The sequence below is a fragment of the Cervus canadensis genome, chromosome 18 (genome assembly GCF_019320065.1).
Source record: "Cervus canadensis isolate Bull #8, Minnesota chromosome 18, ASM1932006v1, whole genome shotgun sequence".
In the NCBI taxonomy this organism is placed as follows: domain Eukaryota; kingdom Metazoa; phylum Chordata; class Mammalia; order Artiodactyla; family Cervidae; genus Cervus; species Cervus canadensis.
Window position 1 is genome coordinate 18,385,997 of NC_057403.1, and position 25,145 is coordinate 18,411,141.

At 49.1% G+C, this 25,145-nt stretch overlaps 1 protein-coding gene across 3 annotated transcripts; it reads left to right on the top strand.

Moving 5' to 3' along the window:
- The first annotated feature begins 6,277 nt into the window (after positions 1 to 6,277).
- Positions 6,278 to 24,628, top strand: CCDC61 (coiled-coil domain containing 61). Of its 3 annotated transcripts, none has more exons than XM_043437060.1 (14): positions 6,278 to 6,397; positions 14,122 to 14,280; positions 14,532 to 14,614; positions 17,446 to 17,603; positions 18,179 to 18,340; positions 21,119 to 21,329; positions 21,408 to 21,490; positions 22,194 to 22,363; positions 22,482 to 22,557; positions 22,862 to 23,001; positions 23,076 to 23,154; positions 23,330 to 23,384; positions 24,117 to 24,195; positions 24,310 to 24,628. In XM_043437060.1, exons 2-14 carry the CDS (start codon positions 14,133 to 14,135, stop codon positions 24,405 to 24,407), a joined length of 1,542 nt encoding a protein of 513 aa, XP_043292995.1. In that variant the 5' UTR covers positions 6,278 to 6,397; positions 14,122 to 14,132; the 3' UTR covers positions 24,408 to 24,628. The 3 variants fall into 3 exon arrangements, with proteins under 3 accessions (XP_043292995.1, XP_043292993.1, XP_043292994.1); XM_043437058.1 differs by lacking the exon at positions 6,278 to 6,397 and adding an exon at positions 10,141 to 10,287; XM_043437059.1 differs by lacking the exon at positions 6,278 to 6,397 and adding an exon at positions 10,141 to 10,287 and having other exon boundaries at positions 24,120 to 24,195.
- Positions 24,629 to 25,145: the final 517 nt, after the last annotated feature.

A 25,145-nucleotide genomic window follows, 5' to 3' on the forward strand; every position in this document is an offset into this window, starting at 1 on the left:
GGTACCAGCTCTTGTCCCCAGCTTTTATGTGAATGAGATCGGCAGGCAATTCTCACCTAACTCTCGTTCTCATCTGCCGTGTATTTGCACCTGCTGAACAGGGCTGGACAAAAACACACACTTCAGTGAATCTGGATTTACCGTAATTTCCTCCCTGGAAGCCCTGCTCATGTCCATTCACTCTCCCACAATCCTGGAAGCATATTTCATATGTTCTCCTCCGTCCTTCAACCTCAACCATTTCCTCCCTGGCATCACTCTCACCCTTGACCCTGTTCCTGTTTTAAATCCATCAGAAAAGAATTTCTGCATATTCCCAGCAACTGTGTTGCAGCTACCAGCACCAGGGACCCTGTTCTTTGCCTTCCCTCCTGCTAAGGCTGGGAAACCCTCCTTGCCAAGACCACTTCACGTGTGCACTACATCCCATCCCCTCTTGCTACTCAGGGCTGTAAATCAAGCAATTCTTTCCTCTCCTGCGTCATCAATTTTCCCTTCTCTTCCAGATCATCTCATTGGCATAAAAACACACTTTAACACAGACAAGCTTTTTAAACCCCATCCAGCTACAGCTCCAATGGTCTGCTGCCTTTTACAAAAAACCCTCCAAAAAAGTTATCTGTACCAATGTCTCCAATTCCTTTTCTCCAACCCTTGAATCATTCCAGTTAGAGTCTGGCTCCACCACTTGGCCAGGTCAACTCTTGAGGTTACCAGGAACCTCTCTGTGATTCAACCCAATAGTTTAGTGACCTGCCTGCATATTACTGGAGCCTTCTTGTGGACAGTCACACCCTCTTCCTAGGTTTATTTTCTTCCCTTGACTTCTAAGATACCCCACTCTCATGAATTCACTCCTAGCTCAGTGGCTGCTCCTTTTCAGACTCCTCTGTTATTTCTTCCTCATCTTTGGGGTCTTTAAACATTGGAGGGTCTTGGGAGCTCAGTCCTTGTTTCTGTTCTTTTTTTTTCTTTCCACTTACTCCTTTGGGGATGGCTTCCCAAATTCATTCATCCATCCATCTATCTATTGATTATCTATTTATCAACTGTCTATCTTTCATATATCTATATTTCTGTCTAATATTTATCCTATTTATCTAGCTATTGATCATTCATCTATCAACTATCTACCTATACTATCTATTGATCATCTTATCAACTATCTATCTGTATCTATCCTGTTTATCTATTCTATTTTATCTATCTATCTATTTAGGTTAGGCCTCATCCTTGAAATTCAGACTCATCTAGTCAGCTACCCTCTCAACACTTTCACTTGGAAATCTATTAGGTACCTCAACACATCTAAAGCCAAACTCCCGATCCCCACTCGCCCCCTGCCTCCCCCACCTGTTATTCATCTAATCTCAATAAATGGGAACTTCATCTTGGCAGCCTCTCCGCTCAAAAACCTTGCAATCATCTCTGACTCCTCTTTATCTCTCTCCCAACACCCAATCCATCAGCAAATTCTGTCAGCTCTACCTTTAGAATAGATGCAGATTCTAACCACATCTTTCCACCTCCACTGCTACCGCCTTCGGAAAAGTCACCTCTCATGTGAATGATTTTTTTGTAATCTTTTGCTTAAAAATTGTTAAAAATTGTTTTATTGAGATGAAAGCCACATACCATTAACTACTTTAAAAGGCACAGACAAGAGGATTTTCATACATTCACAGTGTCATGAAAGCATCATCTCTATTTAGTTCCAAAACATTTTCATCATCCCCCAAAGAGACTTCACACCCATTAAAGTGATTCCCCATTCCCACCCCCATGCCCCAGCTCCAGTCCCTGCCTCCACTAATCTGCTTTCTGTCTCTATGGATATGCCTGTTCTGGATACTTCATGTGAATGGAACCATGCAATATGTGACCCTTTGTGTCTGACTTCTTTCACTCAGCACAATGTTTTCAGGGTTCATCCATGTTTGTAGCACAGATCCATACCCCATTCCTTTTCACTGCTGAATAATATTCCACTGTATGGACAGACCACGTTTTATGTACCTTTTCGTCTATTGATACACATTTGGATTGTTGCCACCTTTTGGTTATCATGAATGATACTGCTATGAAGATTCATGTCAAGTATCTAAACACAAGTTTTCAATTCTCTTGTGTATATATACCTAGGAGTGGAATTATTGGGTCACCTGAGAATTCTATGCTTAACTTTATGTAGAACCACCAACATGTTTTCCACAGGTTGTACCATTTTATCTCATTGGAATTATTTTAACAGACTATTCTCTCTCTTTTAAATATTTACTTATTTATTTGGCTGTGCCAAGTCTTAGTTGTGGAACACAGGACTTCTTTTTTTAGTTGCACCATGAGAACTCTTAGCTGTGGCATGTGGGATCTAGCTCCCCTGACCAGGGATCGAACCCGGGTCCCCTGCATTGGGAGCAGGAGCACAGAGTCTCAGTCACTGGACCATTAGGCAAGTCCCTTAACAGCCTATTCTTAACACAGTGAGACCACTCAAGATGTGAGTAAAATTATGCCCCTGCTGCCCTCTACCTTCAACAGATCCCTTCTCACTCAGAGCCAAACCCAAAGACCTCACAATGACTTTTAAGACCCTACACCACTTGGCTTCTGGCTCTCTCCCAGACGTCATCTACTACATTCCCACTCACTCAGTATTGACCTCTTCACTGTTCTTTAAATGCATCAGGCATGCTCTCAACCTCAGGGCCTTTGCATTCACTGTTCTTTTTCCTGGAATGCTCTACCTCTAGACCACAAGCGTGGCTCCTACACTTACTTCGGGTCTCTGGTCTCAGCCAGCTTCTCGGAGATAACTTCTCTGACCTGTCCACTTTACTCTGCTTTTTGTTTTTCTCCATAGCACTTTTCACCACCTAACATTTACTTATTTGTGTTTTTTTTTAAAGAGACAGACGCCTCTTTCTATTTTTTTCTTTGCAAGTTTTTAAAAATATTATTTATCTATTATTTAACTTTTGGCCACCTGTGGCATGTGAGATCTTAGTTCACTGACTAGGAATCAAATCCACACCCCCTGCAATGGAAGGCGAAGTCTTAACCACTGGACCACTGGGAAAGTCCCTCTTTATATTTTATAAATATTTATTATATTTTATTTTATTTATATGTTTTCTTTTCACGAGGGCATAGGCTTTTTCTGTCTGTTCACTGAGGTTCCTACTCTCAGCGCATAGTGCCTGGATTATAGAAAAGTGCCCTAAACATAGCAGGTGCTCAGTAAACGGCTGACGAATGAATGAATGAGTGAATGCATTGAACTCCATTATAGATGAAGCCAATGAAGCTCAGGAAGGACGCATGGCTTATGGGTAGTCCCAAGATGGTAAGATGAAGTCTTGAGATTTTTCTCTTTTCTTCATACACTTTGGGATTCTAATCCAGGTCTTTCTGACTGCAACACTCCCAAGTTCTTAACTGGACTGAACTTAACAGAACTTTAACTTAACAGAACTTTATGTCTGGGCATCATAATAACCCAAAATGTTATTTTTTTTAGCAATACTCAGTCTACAGATGGGAAAACTCATACCCAGCAAGGGAAGGGGCCCTCACAAGCAGTTGGTGGCTGTGTCAAGATTAGCTATGATGCTTCAGGGCAGGATTTCTGGCACTAGCCTCTGGCACACAGTGAATATTCAATTCAATAGATGCATGATGACTGGTATTAAGAGTGGATTTATCATAAAGCTCACATAAGCTTCAGAGCCCCTGGTTTGCATAGGCCTTTCCATGGCTCCAGTAAGGTGTCCCTGTGGTCTGATGTTTTTGAAAAATTTGCAAAAGGAAGATATTTAAAGTGCAGTTGGTTAAGAGACTTTGCTGATAGTCCAGGGGCTTCCCTGTTGGCTCAGTGGTAAAGAACCTGCCTGCTGATGCGGGAGACACGGGTTTAATCCCTGGGTAGGGAAGATCCCCTGGAGAAGGAAATGGCAACCCACTCCAGTATTCTTTCCTGGGAAATCCCGTGGGCAGAGGAGCCTGGACAGAGGACTATAGTCCATGGAGTTGCAAAGAGGCAGACATGACTCAAAGACTAAACAACAACTGGTGGTCCAGTGGTTAAGATTTCATGCTCTCGATGCAGGGGGCCCAGGTTTGATCCCTGATCAGGGAACTAGATCCCAAATGGTACAATGACTATTACTTGTGCCACAACTAAAGATCCTGCATGCTATAACTAAGACCTGGGGCAGCCAAAATAAATAAATAAATAAATTTTAAAAAATGCAATTGGTTAAGACAACTGACTTCTCCCTGTTCTGTGTCCCTGTGTGGCATTTCTCTCTACCAGGCATGGTGTTGGAGTCACCTTGGTTACTGATGGGATCTAGGTGAGGGGAAGGTGAGTTGAAGGTACTTTTAGGTTGGGTTCTGTGGGATATTTTGATATGGTTCATAGATGTGCATGCATGCTAAGTCACTTCAGTCAAATCTGGCTCTTTGCTGCCCTATGGGCTGTAGCCTGCCAGGCTCCTCCGTCCACAGAATTCTCCAAACGAGAATCCCTGACCCAGGGATTGAACCTGTATCTCTTACGTCTCCTGCATTAGCAGACAGGCTCTTTAACCACTAGCGCCACCTGGGAAACCCATAGTTCATAGACACTTTGAGCTATACTTGAATTACCTAACCAGTAGTCCTGGTGTCTGGAATGGCTTCCAGAATGATCCTATAGTCCAAGGTGCTAACTCATGTAGGTACAAGGCCAGTTTGTTGTTGTATGAATGGTCCTCAAGTGATCTACTCCAGAAGCACCTGCATAATGAAAGTGAATCAGGAATTAAAAGGACTGAGCCAGAAGTTAGCATGTAGAAACATTTTCCAAAATGTGTAGCTAAGATGAATTGAAAGTGAAGTCAGCTCAGTTGTGTCCGACTCTTTGCGACCCCATGGACTGTAGCCTACCAGGCTTCTCCATCCATGGGATTTTTTAGGCAAGAGTACCAGAGTGGGTTGCTATTTCCTTCTCCAGGGGATCTTCCCGACCCAGGGACAGAACTCAGGTCTCCCGAATTGTAGACAGACACTTTACCCTCTGAACCACAAACTTCATGAAACTTTCCCCAAATTTCCAAAATACTTAGATGACATCACCAGTACTGTCTGTCTTGTGAAATTTTTCTAAATGATAATGACTTAAAAAAAGTTCCATCAAGTATGCTAGAGGAAAGATAATTTACTTTTCTCTCTCTGTAGATGAGGATATTATGAGGTAAAGTGAAGTTGCTCAGTCATGTCTGACTCTTTGGGACCCCATGGACACCAGGTTCCTCCGTCCATGGGATTTTCTAGGCAAGAGTACTGGAGTGGGTTGCCATTTCCCTCTTCAGGGAATCTTCCCGACCCAGGGATCGAACCCAGGTCTCCCGCATTGTAGACAGATGCTTTACTGTCTGAGCCACCAGGGAAATCCTATTATGAGGTAAGGATATTATGAAATAGGGACATGCAGCCAAAAAAGTAGGAAACATAACCACAGAGGTGTGTCAGGCAGTAAATTAATAAAAAACATTACATTATCTTCTGGGATTTTGCAATGTTTGTGGTATTTGCCAGCTCTTTAAAATATGTAATATGTAATTATTTCACATTCTAAGTAAAATTTCATATCCATACTGAATTTTGTGTTAGTGGTTTTGTATTCCTTTTCTTAAAGAACGCTCCCCTCCCTTACTCCCCTATCAAATTCTGTAAGCTATATCCATCCTGTTGATAACTCTTAAACCAAAACAGGGGTAGTTTTCAAGCTGTGTGATCCCGGGCCAGTGGCTGTACCTCTCTGAGCCTATTTCCTTAGCGACAAAATGGGAATTATAATAGCTCCCACAGTGCAGGGTTTTTGCTAACTTTAAATAAGCCAAGGCCTGCAAACTGCTAAGTGCAGGCTTGGAACACACCGACCGACGATAAATCTCAACCAGTGTTCATGCTAAGAACATTTCCGTAGCATCTTAACCCGCGGCGCAGACCTCCCTCTGCGCAGACCTCCCTCTGCGCATGCGCGTCTGACACTTTCCAGTCCCGCCCACATGGGCGTGGCCTGTTCTGCCGCAGGGCGTTGTGGGCGGAGTCAAAGAGGTACTTCCGGGATTTCCCCCTGTCCGAGGAACAACCTTCTTTCTATGATTGGCAGTAGTTTCCAGCCAATAATGATTGGAGAGGAGACTGACGACCCGACCCATTTCGGAACGTCTCTTCCGAGTTGACCAATTGCAAGCTCTGGAGGGGCTGAAGTGACGGGCGTCTGTTTTGACTAATGAGAACTTGGCTGCGAGTAAGCCAGAACCAATCAGCAGCGAGAAGGCCGGATCCTGGGGCGGGGCTGGAGCTTCGGCAGTTGAACCGCTCGCGAGGAGGGGTGTCCCTGGAGAAGGTGAGAGACTGCTAGGGCTGCGGGTTCGCGGGTCGGGCTAGCGATCCTGGCGGGGGAGGGGGTGCTCTGGGGGAGAATGGGCTGAGCAGGCATCTGACCTGGTAGTGTGAGAATCGGGAGGGGTTGCCTTTAACACGGGTGGGAGCTTTCGTGAGAGGTTGTGAGACAGGGTAGTAAGTGAGTCGGGGGGTGTTTTCTGTTTTTCATGAGGCTCTTGAAAGGGGAAAGTGTGTAAAGTAGGATACAGCAGATGGTGAAACGTAGAAATGCCCTTGTAGGTCAGACTTGCAATTTAATGGGAGGTTTTAAGACAGGGGGTTATTACATTGCGATGTGGAGTGGTGGAGGTCCCTGCCATCATCAGTTAACAAGCTTTGATTTGGATGCAGGGCAGGTGAAGAACAATATTGTTGGAAGGAATGAGTTGAAGACTCCAGGGCTGAGGGTGTGTTTTGACGACTTGTGAAGGCTTGTGATACACGTAACGTTTACTGAGGGCTAACTGTGTGCCAGGCACCTACCAAATGTTGCATGTGAATTAACTCAGACTTCTTAATAACGCCAGGGGTGATTAAGAGTGTGGGCTCTGGCATGGGTTGCTTGAGTTTGAACGTTGGCCCTGCCACTGGGTGAGTTGTTCAACCCTCTGTGCCTCAGCTTCCTCAGCAGTAGAATGACCTTGTCTCCTCTTTGGCTATACCATTCACCTGGCGGCCTCACCCCGTCTCTTGGTTTCATATACTCTCTGTGTAGTGATGTTTCTAAGTGCATACATCTCCATTTGGAGTCTCTACCCTGAACTGAAGGCTCATGTGTGCCGTGGCTGGCTCTTCTCTACTTGGAAGTCCAGCTGACCCACAGACGTCAAAAACGTGTCCCAAACTCAACTTGGAGTTTTCCCCTTCAGCCTCCAAACCTAGTTGATGACAGTTCCATCCTTCCAGGTACTCAGGACAGAAACCTTGGAGTCGGCCTTCACTCCTTCCTGTTCTCTCACCCATGTGCTGTCCGTCAGTCAGCAAATCTCATGGATCAACCTTCAGAACACATGGGACTTCCCTGGTGGTTCAGTGTTATAAGACTCTGCGCTTCCAATGTAGTGGGTGCGGGTTCAATCCCTGGTTGGGAAACTAAAATCCCACATGTCACACAGCATAGCTTGAAAAAAAGAAAAACACCACATCCAGAATCCAGTCATATCTCACCACCTCCTTGGCTACATTCTGGCCAAAGCCATCACCTGTTCTTACCTGGTTTGTTGCAGTGGCCTTCTCACTGACTTCCCTACCTCTACCCTTGACTCCACGGTCAAGTTAGTTCAAAAGTCAGATCATGTTGCTCCCCTGTTCATAACCCTCCCATGGCTCCCATCTCATGCAGTAAAGGTCTTTGCCAAGCCTACGAGGCCCCACCTGATTCAGCTCCCCCTCCTCCATGCTCTCAAATCCCACCAATCCCACTTGTTCATCCTGCTTCAGTTGCCCCAACCCCTTTGCTGTCCCTCAAACATAGCAATAAAATCTCCACTTGGGAAACGTACTTGCTCTCCCGTCTGTCTGCATTGAATTCCTCCAGGCTCTCACTGACAACCCAAACCAAAATAGCTCCTGTCACCCTCTGGCTTTATTTTTTTTCATAACACTTACCACTACCTGATGTAGATTAGTGTTTGTTTATATCCACTGGGCTACTTTGACGTCCCTCACTAGAAGTGAGGGCCGTCGAAGTAGCCCAGTGAATATAACTCAGCAACTGGAAATATGCATAGTGCTTAAAGGTGTTACTTGTACTGTTTCACCGTTACATTTCTTGAGAGGTCTCCCTGTGATATAGGGCAGGATTGTTAAGCTTTGGGAGGGTATTGGGTTGTGTGTTGGGGTCTAGATGGGGTCATAAACTGGGCAGAATATGGTGGCCAGGGGCAGATCATCTCAGCTCTAGTTTGTGCTGGGGAAGCTTGTGGGAAATGCAGACTCCTGGGCCCACCTCCAGAGATTCTGCCTCTAGCTTTGGGACCAGGCCCAGGATACTGCCTTGTCACCAGCTCCCGTGTTGAAGCTGAAGGTTTGCAGCCCTTACTTTGAGAAACAGGTCAGTTCAGAGCTCGGGGTGGAACTCTTCATCATTCAGCTCCCCTTTTGTAGTTGGCCTGGTGCTGGCTGGTGTTGGGAACCCTGAAGTGGTTGAGGCAGTCCTTTACTCAGCTTGCGAGTCAGGGAGGGCTTCCTGCGGGAGGGGACACTGGAGCTGAGACCTGGAAGGTGACAGAGGAGTGAGCTGAGAGGAGAAGACCTTGCCTGTATCTCCAGTGCCTTGAACCCTGTCTCCTGGTATCGAGCATGAATTCACAAGCAGCTGCTGATCTGTGCCAGGCCTAGGGAGCTGAAGATACAAGAATGATCAAAATGGCTGTGCCCTCGTGGGCCTCTGGCTTGCCAACTTATCATCAGCTAGTTGCACAGATGGTTACAGCTGACCGAGTGCCAGGCACTATTTGAAGCACCTTATATATACTGACTAATTCAGTTCCCGCAATAATCCTATGTGAGGCAGGAGTTCTTCTCATCCCTGCTTTACCAATGGGGAGAGGTTGGGAGAGGCTAAATGCCTTGCCCGGGGTCACATTGCAGGTTAGGATCTGAACCCTGGAGTCCCCAACTTACATCATGTACCGTGCTTAAGGTGTGAGGCCCCATTTTGATTTGTTCTGGAAGGAAAAGGAGCAGAGGGTTAGGGGAGGAACTGGAAGGTAGTCAGGGAAGGGCCGCTGAGGAATGAGTAGAGAGTGAATGTGCCAGACCCTCACTGCAGGATTCCAGGCAAGTCTCAATTTCATCTTCCGTAAAAGGGGGGATGGTTACAGTACCTACCAGAGAGCGGAACTAACAGTGACTCATTGGTTGTTCGTGGGCATGGTGCTTATCTCAGGCCAAACTCTTTTGAGAGGTGGTAGGGGAGGTAGAGTCTGATATCCCGGAGAGTGGTGATGGGCCTCAGTGTGCGCTATGGATGTCTGCATGGTGGGGTGTCTTAAAGGGTTTTGGGGTCTGTACATTCCAAGGGGATAATGTGGAAGGCTTTGGTCTGTATTTTGGAGTGCAGGGCTAAGGGAGAGGGGGATCTGTTCAGCCCTAATTCACCCATGTGATGGTGGGGGGCAGGGGCCATGAGCTTGGAATGGGGCTAGGAGGAGTTACTTAGGCCAGGCCGTGTGTGTGCGTGCGCGCATGTGCGCATGTGTGTGCATGTGTGCACTAGGTCATGACTGGCTGGACTGTTTGGGGGTGGCAGATAGTGGGGAAACAACCATCAGGGGTGGGGATTTACCCATGTCTGGTGTGGGAGGTGGTGATGTGGATTTGTTTTGGGGGAGCCCAGCGTAGAGGATTGTCAGCTCTGGTCGGTCCTGGGGTGATGGCTGTGAAATCTGAAATATCCAGGGAGCAGAGTTTGGGAAGAGGAGCTGGGGTGGTAATGTAATATTGAAAATGCACAGGTGGGTCACTTTAGTGAAAGATGAGAGGGCTGGGAGTTGGAAAATGAGTGTGTGTGTGCGCGCATGCACTCGTGCACTAAAACCATGATGTCATGAGGCCAGGGAAATGGGGTTAGGTGTGTGGACCAGAGTGGGGCGCTGGAGAGTCCACACTTAGTGCACGAAGTGGAGGTTCTGACGTCACGGATTGACGTGGGTGGGGGTTGGGGGGCGGCGCCTCTAAGGCAAGGCATCCGGGCTGGGTTGGGGAGGGGGAACGTGTCAGGAAGCTGAGGCGGAGAGGATCTAGGAGAGACTTGGTACTGGAACAAAACCAGCAACTAGGATGAGCCACTGGTCGGCGGTCACAGAGCACTCACTGCTTGGAGTCACAGAGCAAGGATGGGGGATGCAGGTAGAAGGACAGTGGGGGTGGGGTCGGGCGTGAAGGAGGGAGGAGGGGCTCAGGGTCTGGAGGATCGCAGGGTCCGGGCGTGGTGATCAAGAGAAGAGAAATGGAAAATGTGGGCGGCGGGAGAGAGAGGGAGTTTACATAGAATTTGAGAGGGGACGGAATCCAGATGAAATACGAGGGTTATGGAATACAGGCTGAAAAATGGGCTGTGTGTGGAGTAGAACCTTGGGCCGATATGCGGACGGAATCCAGGCGGAACAGCATAGGGGGGACAAAATTCAAGTAGAATGTAGGGGGAGCCCCAGTAGAACATGGGGGACTGGGAGAGGGGGTCGTGGCCAGAATATAGGGAATGAGTGTTGGGGAGCTGGGGTCAGGAGGGGAGAGTCGAACTGGCTGGGGAGTGTGGAGGTTATTCTGTCTAGAAGGGAATGGAGGGAGGGGAGCGGGTAAAGTTTGTGCAGGTGAGGGAGGCAGGTGTAAGAAGAGGGTTGAATTCGGGCAAAATATTCAGCGGCTTAATATCTGGGGACTGAGGTGGGCGGGTGTGTCATCAGCACAATTGGATGAGAAAGTCCCTGTTATCAACTGAAGGGCTATGAATGGGGGGCTTATGTGCGGGAGTGGGTGAGGAGGGCGGAGCCGGGTTAGCAGCCGGGATGGGGTGGGGCAGGCCCTCTTCCTCCTCTGTCTCCCGGATCAGGTACGGTGAGTAGGATGGTGAATTAGGGCCGGTTAGGCTGCGTGGCTTGTCAGGTGTTCCGCAGCTGTCTCTGACTCCTTGGTAACCCGGACTGCGCGGCCGCTGATTGGCTTGCGGCGTGGGCGGGGCAGAATGGGTGGGCGGGGTTTAGAGCACCCGGTGGGGCGGGGCTAGCGCTGCCTGGCACCCGTATTGAGGGCCAGGGAATGAGGGTATGTTGAATGTGTAGCTGTTTGTTTGCCAGTAGGTCAGTAATTACTAAGCCCCACTTCTGAAACTCCGGAAAATGAAAGTACAGTTGTGAGAGTGTGAATTTTCCGAGGGAAAGTGGTCTCCAGATTTCATCAGCGCCTCCAAAGCACCAGAGACTCCTTCCCCAAATAAAGTTAGCCTGGACCTAGGGTCAGAGAAGCCTCTCAAGATGTCTGGGGCTCAGGCAATTGTCCTTGGGTCTTTGAGAAAGGGGGTCTGTGGATGGGCTTCAGAAGTGGTATTCTGGCAGGCCCTGAAATTGCTTGGCAAAGGTTTTGGATCTATTCATTTATCTGGGGAGACTTCAGAGATCTCATTAGATTTGCAAAGGCTCTAGGACTCTAAAAAGATTAAAAATCACTGACCTAAGAGATTCAGGGCTCTTTTTTTTTTTTTTAAATAGTGGCACTTAATTTTATTGATTTATTTTTTGACTGCACTGTGTGTGGCTTGCAGGATCTTAGTTCCCCAACCAGGGATTGAACCCAGGCCCTCTGCAGTGAAAGCAAGGAGTCCTAACCACTGGACCAGCAGCGAATTCCCAGGGCTCGTCTTTTTCTCAAAATATTAAATTTTCTAATATCAGACTTCAGGAAGGACTAAACTGGGGAAAGTGTGAGAACCAAAGGAGGTGATGGGAAGAGAAGGAAGTTAAGCACAGGAGGGGTCCCAGTGATCTGAGTCAGGGGCAGCCATTGGTGGCTTTGTCTTTGGAGCACCTGTGGGATTCTGGATGGCGCTCTTTTTCTTGAGGAGCCACAGTTTCTCCATCTGTACACTTGGGAGAGAATGGGCTTGCCTTGTCTTTCTAGTCCCTCTCAAGCTCAGAAACAAAACAAAGTAGTAATAACAAGAATAATGATGGTCAGGTGTGGGGATGAAAAAGATGAAGAGAATTAAGAGGTACAAACCTCCAGTTATAAAGCAAGCCACATAGTATGGTCAATAATATTGAAGTAACTTTGTATGGGGACGGATGGTTCCTAGACTTATCGTGGTGATCATTCCATCACGTGTACGGATGTCAAGTCACTGTGAAACTAACATAATGTCCATCAATTACATTTCAATAAAAAAAAAGTGATGATGATGCCGATACATATTGAATGCTTGGTGTGTGTCACGCATGGCTCAATTTTGCTGAGGATTTTAACATGATTAATTCATTTAATCTTTACGCCAATCCAAGGAGATGAATGCTGTTATCCTCCTATGGGCTTACAAAGGCCTGCAGGAACATCATCTGGCCCGTTACATCTCTGATCTCCTCACTTTCCCCTCTCCTTCCCTCACGCTGACCTCCTTGCTGTTTTCAGAACGAACTAGGAACATCCCACCTTGGAGCCTTTGCCTGGCTGTTCCCTCTACTTGGAGCCTGTTCCCCAGATATTCACCTGTCTCCCCTCTTCCCTCCAGGCCTCTGCTCAGTGAGGAGGGGGTGGCCCTTCCTTGGCCACCTTAGCTAAAAGAGCAACCCCCGCCTCCCTAGCATCCTCTTTCTCCTCTTGACATTTTTAGGTCTCTAACTATTGCCACCCTTTTGAGGGTAGGGATAGAATCTGGTTTCTCATCATATCCTCAGCACCCAGGATAGCATGTGCTTTATTTTTTTATTTTTAAACTGGAGTACAATTGCTTTACAATGTTGTGTTAGTTTCGGCTGTACAATGTGAATCAGCTATAAATGTACATATATCCCCTCATCTTGTGCGTCCCTCCCACCCACCCCGCACCCCACCCCTCTAGGTCATCACAGAGCCAAGCTGAGCTCCCCGTGCTATATCTGTTTTACGAGTTAGAGTGTATATATGTCAGTGCTACTCTCTCAATTCGTCCCACTCTCTCCTTCCCCCTGCCTGTGTCCTTAAGACCATTTCCTACATCTGCGTCTCTATTCCTGCCCTGCAGGTAGGTTCCATTCCGTACCAAATGGTTCCAAATCCGTACCATTTTTCTAGATGCCATATATGTGCATTAATATATGATATTTGTTTTTCTTTTTCTGACTTACTTCACTCTGTATGTCAGGGCATGTGCTTTAAAGATAAGGAATCTGGCTCCAGGAGAGGTTAAGTTTCTCGCCCATGTACATGCCCAGAGCTGAACCTGGTTATGAACCCAGGCAGCCCGGGGCTGGCATTCTGAATGGTTCCCTAGAACTCAGGCTGAGGATGGAGGCCTGGCCCCCTCCTCCAGCTCCTCTAGCACTAACGGTGAGTAGTAGTCCTGTTGGCTAAGAGAAAGTACTTATACTGGCAATGGACTAATGAAGAAGATCAATTATTAATTCAGTGTAAATGCTTCAGGTGTCTCATGGAGAATATGTTAACCATGCACTGGCTCTTCTCTTGACTTGGGCCACTCTGCTTAGGGGTAGCCACATGGTTTGTTCCCTTACCTCCTTCAGTTCTCTGCCCAAATGTCACCTCCACAGAAGGCCTGCCCTTGACCCCCTATTTAAAATCCCTGCCCAGCCTGATCTCAATGCTCCATCTCTCTTTCCTGCTTGACCTTTCTTCGCAAATGTTTGAATAAATGAATAAGTAATAAATATATAATGCATATAAGGATTAATAATAATAGTATTAATCATGATTCTCTTATTGGAAATCATATATTCTATTAATCAGCATATATTAGGCATAATAACGTGCAGAACACAGTTCCCAGGGCCTTTATCTGTATTGTTCCATGTCATCCTCATGCCAGCTCTATGAGGTAGGTGCTGTTTCTGTACCCATTTTCCAGATGAGGAAACGAAGCAGAGAGGCAGAGTCTCTTTCCTAAGGTGGTGCCTGGTGGGACCAGGATTCTGGCCTTCCAGCTCCTGAGCCTGGGCTCTCAGCCCCTCTGGGTCTCTGTCTCGTCCGCCTCTCCAGCGACACTGGCCATGGACCAGCCAGCTGGCCTGCAGGTAGACTACGTCTTCCGGGGTGTGGAGCACGCCGTGCGGGTGACGGTGTCCGGGCAGGTGCTAGAGCTGGAGGTGGAGGACCGGATGACGGCCGACCAGTGGCGGGGCGAGTTCGATGCCAGCTGTGAGTATGCCTGCCTGGGTGGGCTCGCCTGTCCTTTCCCAGAATCAGTGTCTCCCAGAAGATGAGGCCAGTCAGGATCGTGCCCACCTGCCCCTTCTGCCTGACCAGAGCTCTGTAAGGTGGGGAGGGTGTCCAGGACTCATCCCTTGGGCCAGAGGCACTGGGGTTGGGGAAAGGTGGAAAGCTTGGGTGCATTGCCCTTGGGCTGGGCAAGTGATCAGACCTCAGGAAGGACTTTTCTCTCTACCTAGTCATCGAAGATTTGACTCACAAGACAGGGAACTTCAAACAGTTCAGCATCTTCTGTAACATGCTGGAGTCGGCCCTCACCCAGGTAGGGGCCAGAGTTGGGGGAGGTTTCTGTCCTCTGGGTCCCTGGGAGGGTAGATGCCCGTCTGATGTATGCAAGACCTTCTACTTTTCTTTCATTGAGGAAATGGAGGGCTGTCTTTTCTTCTTTCCCAAATGTACTTGGCTTATTCTCATTGTAATTGTGATGACAGTGATTCTCATGGAGAAAATTCAAGTCACAGAGAAATGTAAAGAAGAAAGTAAAAATCCCTGCGTTCCTCATGCTCACTCCTGGTAATATTTTGTTAGTATTTTGATGAAAATCACTCCAGCCATCTCTCCATTTCTCTATTCACTTGTGAACATGTGTGGTATGTATATTTGTAGATCTCTAATTTTACAGAGTTGATAAATTTCCCAAGGTATTCTGTAACCTTTTACAAAGATCCAACAGTATTTCATAAAAATTTAGTCATATCAGTGGATGTAGCTAATCATTTTATCTACTGGGAATCTGTGTGCCAGGCACTGGGAATACAACACTGAACAAAAGACACAATATCTGCCCTCACGAACCTGACATTCTAGTGCTCCCGCTAGACAGACGATTGAAAAAAAAAAATGTCAAGTAGTTGAAAGTATTAATAGAAAAAAAAGAAGCAGGTTGGAACGTAGATACTATTCAGACATCATTTGAAAACTGTGAACTGCATTATTTCTCTGATTATGGATAAAGTTACACTCATAAAATTGTGATGATATTAATGTGTGTGACTTATAAAGTGAGAGTCTTAATTCCCTTTCTGTCCCCCGCCTTAGACTGTTAACATTTTGGTGTCTATAGGCAGCATAGCATAGTGGCCAAGATTATGGATGCTAAAGTCAGACTCATCACTACCACTTACTACTTGGGTGCCTGGGGCCAATTTCTTCCCCTCCATGTCTTAGGCTCCCTATCCGTAATGTGGGAATGATAGTCCCCTTTTCATAGTGTTATGCAGGTTAAATGAGTTATATGTAAAAAGCTTAGAATAGTGCCTCACAATAAGCACTAAACAGGTGTTGTCTATTTTTATTATTATTGTAACTTTTGAGTTTGTCATCTTTGTTAGTGGTTGCTTAGCATTCAAGTGTACCCATGCATCATGATTTATTTAACCCAGAGGTTCTCAAACTTTTTGGTCTCAGGACCCTTTTATATGCTTAAAAATTACCAAGGATACCAAAGAGCTTTTGTTTATGCCTGTTTCATCTAGCAGTATTTGTTTGCCATGTTATAAATTAAAACTGAGAAAAATATAAAGATATTTATGAACTCATTTAAAAACAACAATAACAAAGCAGTTATTGACCTAAGTAATATTTCTATGAATAGTAGTCTCAAAACCAAAATTATTTAGAAAGAAATGTCGTTTTTTTAAAAAAACATTATCACAAATCTCTTTAATGTCTGGCTTAATAGATAACTGCTAGGTTCTCATGTGCTTCTTCAGTCTGTTGTGATGTGTCCTGGTTGCCATACATGCAGGGAAAAAAAAAAATCCTTCTTAGGAGGATATGTAGCTGGCAAAGGGAGTCCTTTAATAGTTTTTTCAGATAATTCTGCTCACACATTAAAATTGGATACGTCATAGTTTCTGAAAGGTTTCTTGCAATGTGGAATCTGAGACCATATCAATGAATTTTTCCTATTCTGTCATATTAAAATCTATTGGCATATCTTGTACTTTGCAAGATCTTTTTACCTATTTTGTAACATCATGGGTTTGTAATATCACTTGTAACATCAGGAGTTGGTCATTTGGGAAATATTGCTTCATGGAATTGTGCAGATCTTTCAGAGGTTGACACATTTCATTATACAGTATCAGGAAGTCACATTTGTTAATATCCTCACTGATCTGGCCAGGAAAATCTTTCAACATTGAGAAGCTGTTAAGCCCGCAGTGGCAGGCACAAGTTTTCTAAAATTTGAATTTTCACTTTAAAGGTTGAATTTTATCATTGCCAACAAATACTGTTAGCTGTTTTTATTCAAGTGACAGGCTCACTTTGTTCATTTTTGAGAAAATGCTTGCCAAACATCAAAGACTAAATAACCATAGTTTTGCCTGTCAGTACCTTTTCAAGTAAAAATAGTGTTCCATGAAAAAGTGGCTAATTTAGCTCCAAGTTCAGTCCCACAAGTGCTTTTCTTAGAAAGTGTCATACTTTGATATGCAGCCAAATGTGGACTTTCTATTTTGTCACACACAGTAGTAAACATCTGTGTACTCAAGGGTCAAGATTTAAAAAAATTAATAAGTTTTGCAGGTTCATCAGGGACATTCCTAGGTTCCATTTTCTGTTTTTATCTATTTCTTTGTGTGTTTCTTTCTGCCTCCCCGCCCCGCCCCCCCTCCCCCCCACCAGTGGAGACTGTACGGCAGGAGTGGAATATACAATAGTTGCTAGTACATTCGATGCCCCTGGCTTGAATTCTGCTAATGGGCACCAGCAGTTTTACCCACCATGACTTTTGTACCATCAGTACACAAGTCAGCACAGCAAGACAAGGCAGATGACATCTTAGTATTATTCCGCAAGTTGTTTTGACTGCATGTACTCCCCTAAAAGGGTCTCGGGGACCCCCAGGGGTGTGTAGACAACACTTGAAAGTCACAGCACTAAGCTGTCTCCTGTAGCTGAGAGTTGAGGTCCTTTCCAGTTTGCCCCTCTGATGATATCCTGCACCACAGGGGCCCATAGCCTCAGGGTAGGCAAGCCCATCTAGCCCAACAAATGATCAGGGCATGGTCCAGGTGTGTGTGTGGTTGTGTGCTCTGGGAGTGGCCATGTTGAGTCTTTTGGCAACTCCTCCATTCTCTCCAACAGAGCAGTGAGTCGGTCACCCTTGACCTGCTGACCTACACAGATCTGGAGTCCCTGCGGAACCGAAAGATGGGGGGCCGCCCAGGCCCCTTGGCCTCAAGGTCTGCCCAGCTCAACTCCAAGCGCTACCTGATCCTCATCTACTCTGTGGAGTTTGACAGGTGGGTACAAGGGTACCCACCAGGCTGATAGCTGGTGGTCAGGTGGAAGAGGATGTGGCTCAGACTTAGGAACCCCTGGTACCCAAGGCAAGGTGGGGATATTGCTTAAGCCTTGCCTTTGGAATCTTCAGTGTTGAGGTTTATGTAATTTAGTATTGTGTTTGGCTGCAAGTATCAGGATAACCGTTACCAGGGCCTTAAACAGTAGTTTATCACATAACAAGATGTCTAGGTAGGTGGCTGCTACTCAACAGCTTCATTAGGGACTCAGGCTCCTTCTCTTTTTGTTTTTCTTTTGTCATCTTTGACGTATTGGCTTTTTGACCTCATCCTTAATCTCTTTCTGGTCACAAAATAGCTGCCGGACCTCCAGACATTGCATCTGTATCAAAGCGGAAGGGAATGAAACAGAACTGTGCTTGCTAATTGTATCTACTGTTTTCATCAGGAAAACAAAAGTGTTCCCAGAGACTCTCAACCAATTTCATGTAGTAGTGTTTGGCCAGAAATGGTCGCCTGTCCTTTCCCAGGTGGATTCTTGGCCTCTGAGATGCCGTGGTTCTAATCCTTCTCAGGATTCACTACCCGCTGCCCCTCCCGTACCAGGGCAAGCCGGACCCTGTGGTCCTGCAGGGCATCATTCGCTCACTAAAGGAGGAGCTAAGCCGCCTTCGAGGGCTGGATGTCCAGGACACTCGGGACGGCCGGGAAACTGAGATCTGGCACCTGCGGGAACAGTGAGTCCTGGGGGTGGGGTGGGCAGCTGGGGCTGGGGGAGGGGACACATCCCATCATGCACCGGAGGACCCAGTGCTTAGCAGTGTTGGAAAGATGGCCCTCCCTCATTCCCCAAATATTTATTCTGTGCCCCTCTTTTGTGCCCGCCATGTGTTAATGGTGCTGGGGACACAGCAATGACTGAGACAGTCCTGGTTCTGTCCTCCTGGGGCTCCCAGTCCAGTGGGGGAGATAATGTCTGCAGTCAGAGAAGATTCACCATGGATGGGGGAATGCAGAGGGGGACCTGACTGCCTGGTGAGGGTGGGGTGTCCCAGGCAAAGGGCAAGGCAGGTGCAAAGGCAGAGTGTGAGGCAGGGCTCTATTCAGTCGAATCTACCTTCACCAAGCGCCTCTTTTTTGCTGACCTTTCCCTGCCCATGGGGTAGTGCTCGCCCAGGGGGCAGAGACGTTGATCACATACCCACCTGAGTATATTGCAAATAGAGATGGGGTGAGACAGGAAAGGGAGCCTCTGCTTTGGGAGGCTGTAACAGGAACCTGGTAGGTTCTTGGGGTGGGGAAGAGTGTTCTAGGCAGAGGGAAAGCATGTGTGAAGGCTCTGTGCTCGGTGAGAATGTTTTGAAAACAAGGGGACTGAAAGAGTGAAGTGAGAAAAGCACAGGCTCCTAGCATATTTACTGAGTGCCTGCTCTATGCTTCAGACTTGGTCTCCATCTGGTGGGGTCCTACACATTGGGGAGGGCTAATACTATCTTTAGTATTAATAATAATACCAGTAGCTAATGTTTATTGAGCATTTAACTGTGTGCCAGGGACTCTGTTCAGTACCGTAATGATTTAATTGGTTTAATCCTCCCAAAGTAGGCACTACTATCATTTTATAGAAAACAGGCCCAGAGAGGTTAGAGAATTTGCCCCATACACAGTGAAGTAATATGGCCAGCCTCGACCTAGAATCCAAGCAATCAGCTCAAGCCCCTTTCCCTTCCTCAGCCACTGTGCACTGGTGGCAGGACTGAGCGCTCAGGAAGGACCAGACCTCTCCCCTTTCAGCGGTGGCAGCCCTTTGGGCTGGAGAACCCTGTGATTCTTCCGGCTGTGTGCATGTGTTTCCCAGGATGGCCACAAGACAGCGCCCTCTGCCCTGAGCGCCATAGCCAGACAATTCTTAACCGTCCTCTTCCCAACTTGAAGTTAGGGAGTTTGGAAAGACGCCAAGATTCATTCATTCACCCATCCAACATTTAATGAGTTCCTACGGTGTGCCATGTACACTTCCCAGCCCTACGTGATGTTTATTGAGCCATCACTCAGTGCTGGACACGGTCTAAGCACTCTTTATAGATTCCTACAACCTTATCAGTAGGTGTTATTATTATAATCCAGCTTCACAGAGATGTGAAGTGAAGCTGCGCCAGGTCACACAGCTTGTAGGAGCTGGAATAGAGTTGAGTACAGTCAGCCTCGCCACAAAACCTGGATCCCGACACTGGGCTTGACCAGAGAGCTGGGGGAAGGATAGATAGAAAACAGATAATCATGCTGATCAGTGATTGGTGCTGGGAAGGAAGTGTACAGAGAGCCGGGAGGTGGGCAGAGACTTGAGGGACCTGACCTCACCCCTGGCTGGGGTGGGGGGCCAGGCAGGCTTCACTGGGGACTTGATGTTTGGAGGATGAGTGGAGTCATTCCTGCCAGGAGGAGGAGAGATGGTTCAGGAGGAGGGAACTGCATTTGCAAAGAGCATCGTGGGAGAGGGAGGTGGGAGGAGAGGAGGGGAGCGGGGAAGTCAGCTGGAAGGGACCAAATGAAGAAGCTCCTTGGAGAGTGTGGGGGAGCCACAGGGTTTTAAAAAACGTTTAATTAGGAAAAATCCCAAGCATGCACAGAAGTAGTAGTATAACACACAGGTACTTGTGCCCCAGCTTCAATGGTTATCTAACAGATTTTGCCCATCTTATTTGATCTACACCCTTTCCTGTCCTCTGAGAAACAAATCCCAGATATTGGATCTCCTCTGTAAACACTTCAATATGTATCTTTTAACATATAAAGGTTATTTTTGATAAAAGCAAACAAACATAAGCACTGTTATGACATTCAACAAAGCTAACAAAAATACCTTAATGCCAGGGTATACAAATGTCTTTTTGTAATTTGCTTGTGTGAATAAGTATTCAGATACGGCCCCACATTACAGTTTGTTGATATGTTTCTTAAGTCTCTTCATTTATTACAGTCCCCTCTACCTCCTTTTTTCATGCTGCTGCTTTGTGGAAGAAGCCAGTTTATTTATACAGTTTCCCACATTCTGGATTTTCTTTTTTTTGCCACATGGCTTGTGGGATCTTAGTTCCCCAACCAGGGATCGAACCCCTTCCCCTCTGCAGTGGAAGCAAGGGCGAAGTCTTAACCACTGGACCACCAGGGGTCTTGTTGGCTTTATCACTGTGATTCATGTAGTCCCCTGTATTTCCCGTGAAGTGGTTGTTAAGCCGATAGGTTAATCAGATTCAGGTTTCTGGGGCGCCTTCCTCCGCGGTCCTGTGTATCTGCCTAGTGTCAGGTGATGTTGGGACTGGTGGGTGTGGACGTTGAGAGCTGGATCCTTGTCTTAAAAAGGTCCTGTCAACCCAGCATCTCTTGGTGGTTTTTATTTGCATTTCTCTAATTACCGATCAACAAGCTGTGTGTGCCCACCTGGGTGGAGGGCAGAGTATGGGACCTTGGCCCTCACCCGGCCCCGGCATTCGCCTTCTACCTCCTCCTCCCAGGGTGTCGCGCTTGGCGTCTGAGAAACGCGACCTGGAGGCCCAGCTGGGCAGGTCGCGCGAAGAGGCGCTGGCCGGGCGGGCGGCGCGCCAGGAGGTCGAGTCGCTACGCGGGCTCGTGCGCGGCCTGGAGCTGGAGTTGCGGCAGGAGCGCGGCCTCGGGCACCGCGGGTCCGGCCGCCGAAGCCAGGATTGCCGCCGCCTGGCCAAGGAGGTGAGGGGGCGGGGCGGCCGGCGGGGCCCGGACTTTGGCTTCAGTCTGGACCTCCACGCCCCTCTTCCCTCCTGGCAGCTCGAAGAGGTGAAGGCGTCGGAGCGGAGCCTGCGTGCCCGGCTGAAGGCGCTGAACACCGAGCTGGCCCTGTACAAGAGGGGGTGAGGGGCGCGCCCGGGGCGGGGTCTCGGCGCTGCGGACCTGCGGGTGGGCTCCGGGGCGAGATGGGCGGGGCGGAGCCCAGGTGGCTGGGCGGGGCCTTAGCGACGGGGCGGGGCCCAGGTAGGATGGAGAGGACCGGTGGGGCCTGAGGGTGGGCGGGAATGGAGGGATGGGAGGGACCTAATGGACTGCCAGCGGCTTAGGGAAGAAGTCTGTAGTTGAAGACAATGGGCGGGGTCTGTAGAGAGATGGGCAGGTCTGAGGCGGCATTTGGGAGGCCGGACCTGGAGCTAGGGACCGAAGAGGGGCGGAGCCTGAAGGTTAGTTGAGCGAGAGGGCGTGGCTAAGCAGATAGAGATCCCGGTGATTTTTGCTGGCATATATTGGGGTGCGTGTTGAAAAATTGGGGATGATTTCCAGGGAGCTTGGGAGACCTCTGGGAGAAGGGTCTTCTGAGAGGATGTGTTAGAATGTAGGGAACTGACAGATGGTTTTTTTTAGGGGGTTGGTTGGGGGGTTCTGAGCGGTGAAGCCCGGGGGAAAGAGGTCTGTGAGGACCGTGTGTAAGAATGTGAATGTTAAGAGTTGACTGCCGGGGCGGGGGGGGGGGGGGGTTGGGACTGAAGGTTCGAAGATGGTGCAGTCCGGGAAGAGTGTTGTCGCCGGTGGGAAACTTACAGTGGGTTGCGTCTGTGCTCCCAGGAGACGGACCCTGCCGGTGGTGCCGTCCTCGGCGCGGGAAGATAGGGCTTCCACGTCCCGGGAGCGCTCCACGTCGCGTGGCCGTGGCGCCGCCCGCTCTTCATCCCGGGAGAGCGGCCGCGGGGGCCGGGGTCGAGGTCGCCCTGCCCGCCCCTCGCCCTCGCCAACAGGTCCGTGACGGCCCTGCCCTGCCCGTGGGAGGAGGTGGGTGGGACTAGAACTGTGGGGGCGTGATCCGGTGACCCCAACCTCCTCTTCTCTCCACACCCCACCCCCACCCGGTCCTAGGTGGTCGCGTGCCCCGTTTCGACCCAACAGCCTTTGTGAAAGCCAAGGAGAAGAAGCAGAGAGAGATCAAGATGAAGTTAGAGCATGTTTCCTCCTCACCTGCCCGTAGCCCTGCCCCTTTCCCTGCCGCTCTGAAGCAGGCCTTCATCCAACCCCTTCTCCCATCTCCATCACCTGTCCGCCTGCTCCTGCTTCCCGCCCGACCTCCATCTCCTCTCCTGATCGCCAGACTCCCCTCTCGCCCTGGCTTGTCTCTCACACCCCTCCCTGGTCTGTGTCTCCGCATGGTTTCCCCCTGTTTAGCTGTGACCCGCAGGGGCGCAGCCACGCCCTTCCCGGGATTGGGCGCACAGGTGGACGCCTCATTTGTCGTTCCCCAGGCAGCAGCAGCGGAACCGATTAGGCAGCGGAGGAAGTGGGGACGGCCCATCTGTCTCCTGGTCTCGCCAGACTCGGCCGCCGGCAGCGGTGACTGGTCGAGGAGACGCGGCTAACCGCTCCCGAAACCGCAGCTCCTCGGGTAACTGGGCTGGCGGGAGGGCTGGGCAGGACTGTGGCCAGTGCGCGAGGCTCACACTCTCCGTCTCCCCCTAGTGGACAGTTTCCGCAGCCGCTACTCGTCCGCCAGCTCCTGCAGCGAGTTAGAGGATTTCTCCGAGTCCCTCCCTCGAGGGTAAAACTTGGGCTGGGGGAAAGGACCGCCTCCAAACGGATGTCTGGGGAGATTCGAAACACTCTTTTGAGGGGAGATTGGGTGATGGAGGCTGGAGCCTTGAAAGCTTGGAACAGTGCGAGATGGGAGGTGCCCCAGACTTTTCGCATTGGTTCTGATAACCCCCTCCTCTCAGCGTTCACCGCCGCGGGAAGCCGCCCAGCCCCACCACGTGGAGTGGGTTCAATACAGTGAGTGTCTTTCCTCGGGCTTTGGAGAAGGAGGGGCAGCATTAAACCACCAGAAGCTCCGCTCTTTTTCTCCCATGATTCCATTCTAGGGGGCCGGGTTGTAAAGGGCGGTTCGGATTTCCTCTGGAGGCAGAGTTTTGAGACCTTTGGGTTGCAGGGGAGAATGACGGTGCGGTGGAGGCTGGCTGTTGTTTAGTCACTAAGTCGTGTCCGACTCTTTGCGACCCCATGGATTGTAGCCCGCCAGGCTCCCCGGTCCGTGGGATTTCCCAGGCAAGAATACTGGAGTGGGTTGCCATTTCCTTCTCCAGGGGGATCTTGCCGACTCAGGGATGGAACCCGCACTTCCTCCATTGGCCAGCAGGTTCTATACCACTGAGTCGCAGGGGATGCGGATTAACAGCAAGGCTCTGGCCTCAAATTGCCAGATCTTAAAACCTGCCTCAAAAAAAAAAAAACCAAACAAACAAAAACCTGCCTCTTCTTGCTATAACGTGTGTGATTGAGGGAGTTACTTAGCTTCTGTAGCTATCAATAGTTTATCAGCTAAATGGGAATGGTAATAGTATTCACCTCAGAAGGTTCTGGTGAAGATACAAGGAGCTTGTTTTGCATAAGTGCTCAGCAGATGTCACCCCTTATTTTTGTGAGGTCCTTTAGTTCAGAATTTCTGGTGGGGTTTGGGGGGTGAGGGAATAGAGGGTGCCTGACCCCCTTTCCTGCCATCCCCAGCAGCAGAAGTCCACCCCCCTTGAACGTGGTCGCCATCAGAGACGCCTGGCCAGTTCGGGGGGCTGGGTTCCCATCAAAGGTGAGCCTGGGACTCCACACCTCCCCCTCTCCTGTCCCAGAGCCCGCTGGGATGGTACCGAGGGCAGGATTTGGGGCCCCTTACAGACCCCCACACCCACGCCTGCTCTCACAGAGTACAGCTCAGACCACCAGGCGGCTGACATGGCCGAAATAGATGCCCGCCTGAAAGCCTTGCAGGAATACATGAACCGACTGGACACGCGGTCGTGACCTCGGATGCAGACTACTGCTCCTCCAACCCCACCCACCGCTGGATTCGGCGTGGGGGCGGGGCCGGTGTGTCCTGGCCCCACCCCCTCCCTGGCCCCGCCCCTCCTGGTGCTCTTAGGGGTCTCAGGCGTGTGAGGCCCCACCGCACCCCCTCCCGTGGGCATGGCATGCTGGGAGGGAGGGTAAGTGAGTTTTGTAAATAAACATATTTGCCTTTGGGATCCCTCAGTTTATGACTGAAGGGTCAGGGTGGAGTGGGGAGAAATGAAGATCTGGTGACTGGAATGGCAGGGTGTATAAACTGGGACCTGTGTGTATTTCTGGCTATGACTGGGAGGCAGATGGGGGTACAGGCTCAGGAAAGACTCCCGCACTTTAAAGCAATGAAGGGGGGTATCCGAGGGTTGGGAGTGAGTAGCTCATCCCCACAGCGATCCAAGCAGAGATGCTGCACTGGATGTCTTTGGTGGTGAGGTAGAGAGGGGGTGTCTTGTAGCATGGCTCACTGTCCGGGAGGTGAGGACCCCTGAGCTGCTGGTGGTGACGTCTCAGCGGACTTGGTGCTAATTCCTGGCGCTCTGACCTGAGACCTCCGGGTTCTGAGCTGTGATGTTGCTTCCGAGCTGGGATCTCTGGGGTCTCGGTTCAGGGTCGGGACCTCTGGGTTCTGAGCACCAGCAAGGTCAGGGCTCTGGGAGGTGGTGGGGGAGGGGGTGGTGTGAGGCTGAGGTCTGTGGG

Bases quoted from the DNA above. Each gene is read 5' to 3' on its own strand.
- CCDC61 (XM_043437058.1), top strand. The intron at 21,330-21,407 runs GTGAGGGGGCGG...CCCTCCTGGCAG, and splicing joins GCCGCCGCCTGGCCAAGGAG to CTCGAAGAGGTGAAGGCGTC. The intron at 23,155-23,329 runs GTAAAACTTGGG...CCCTCCTCTCAG, and splicing joins TCCGAGTCCCTCCCTCGAGG to CGTTCACCGCCGCGGGAAGC.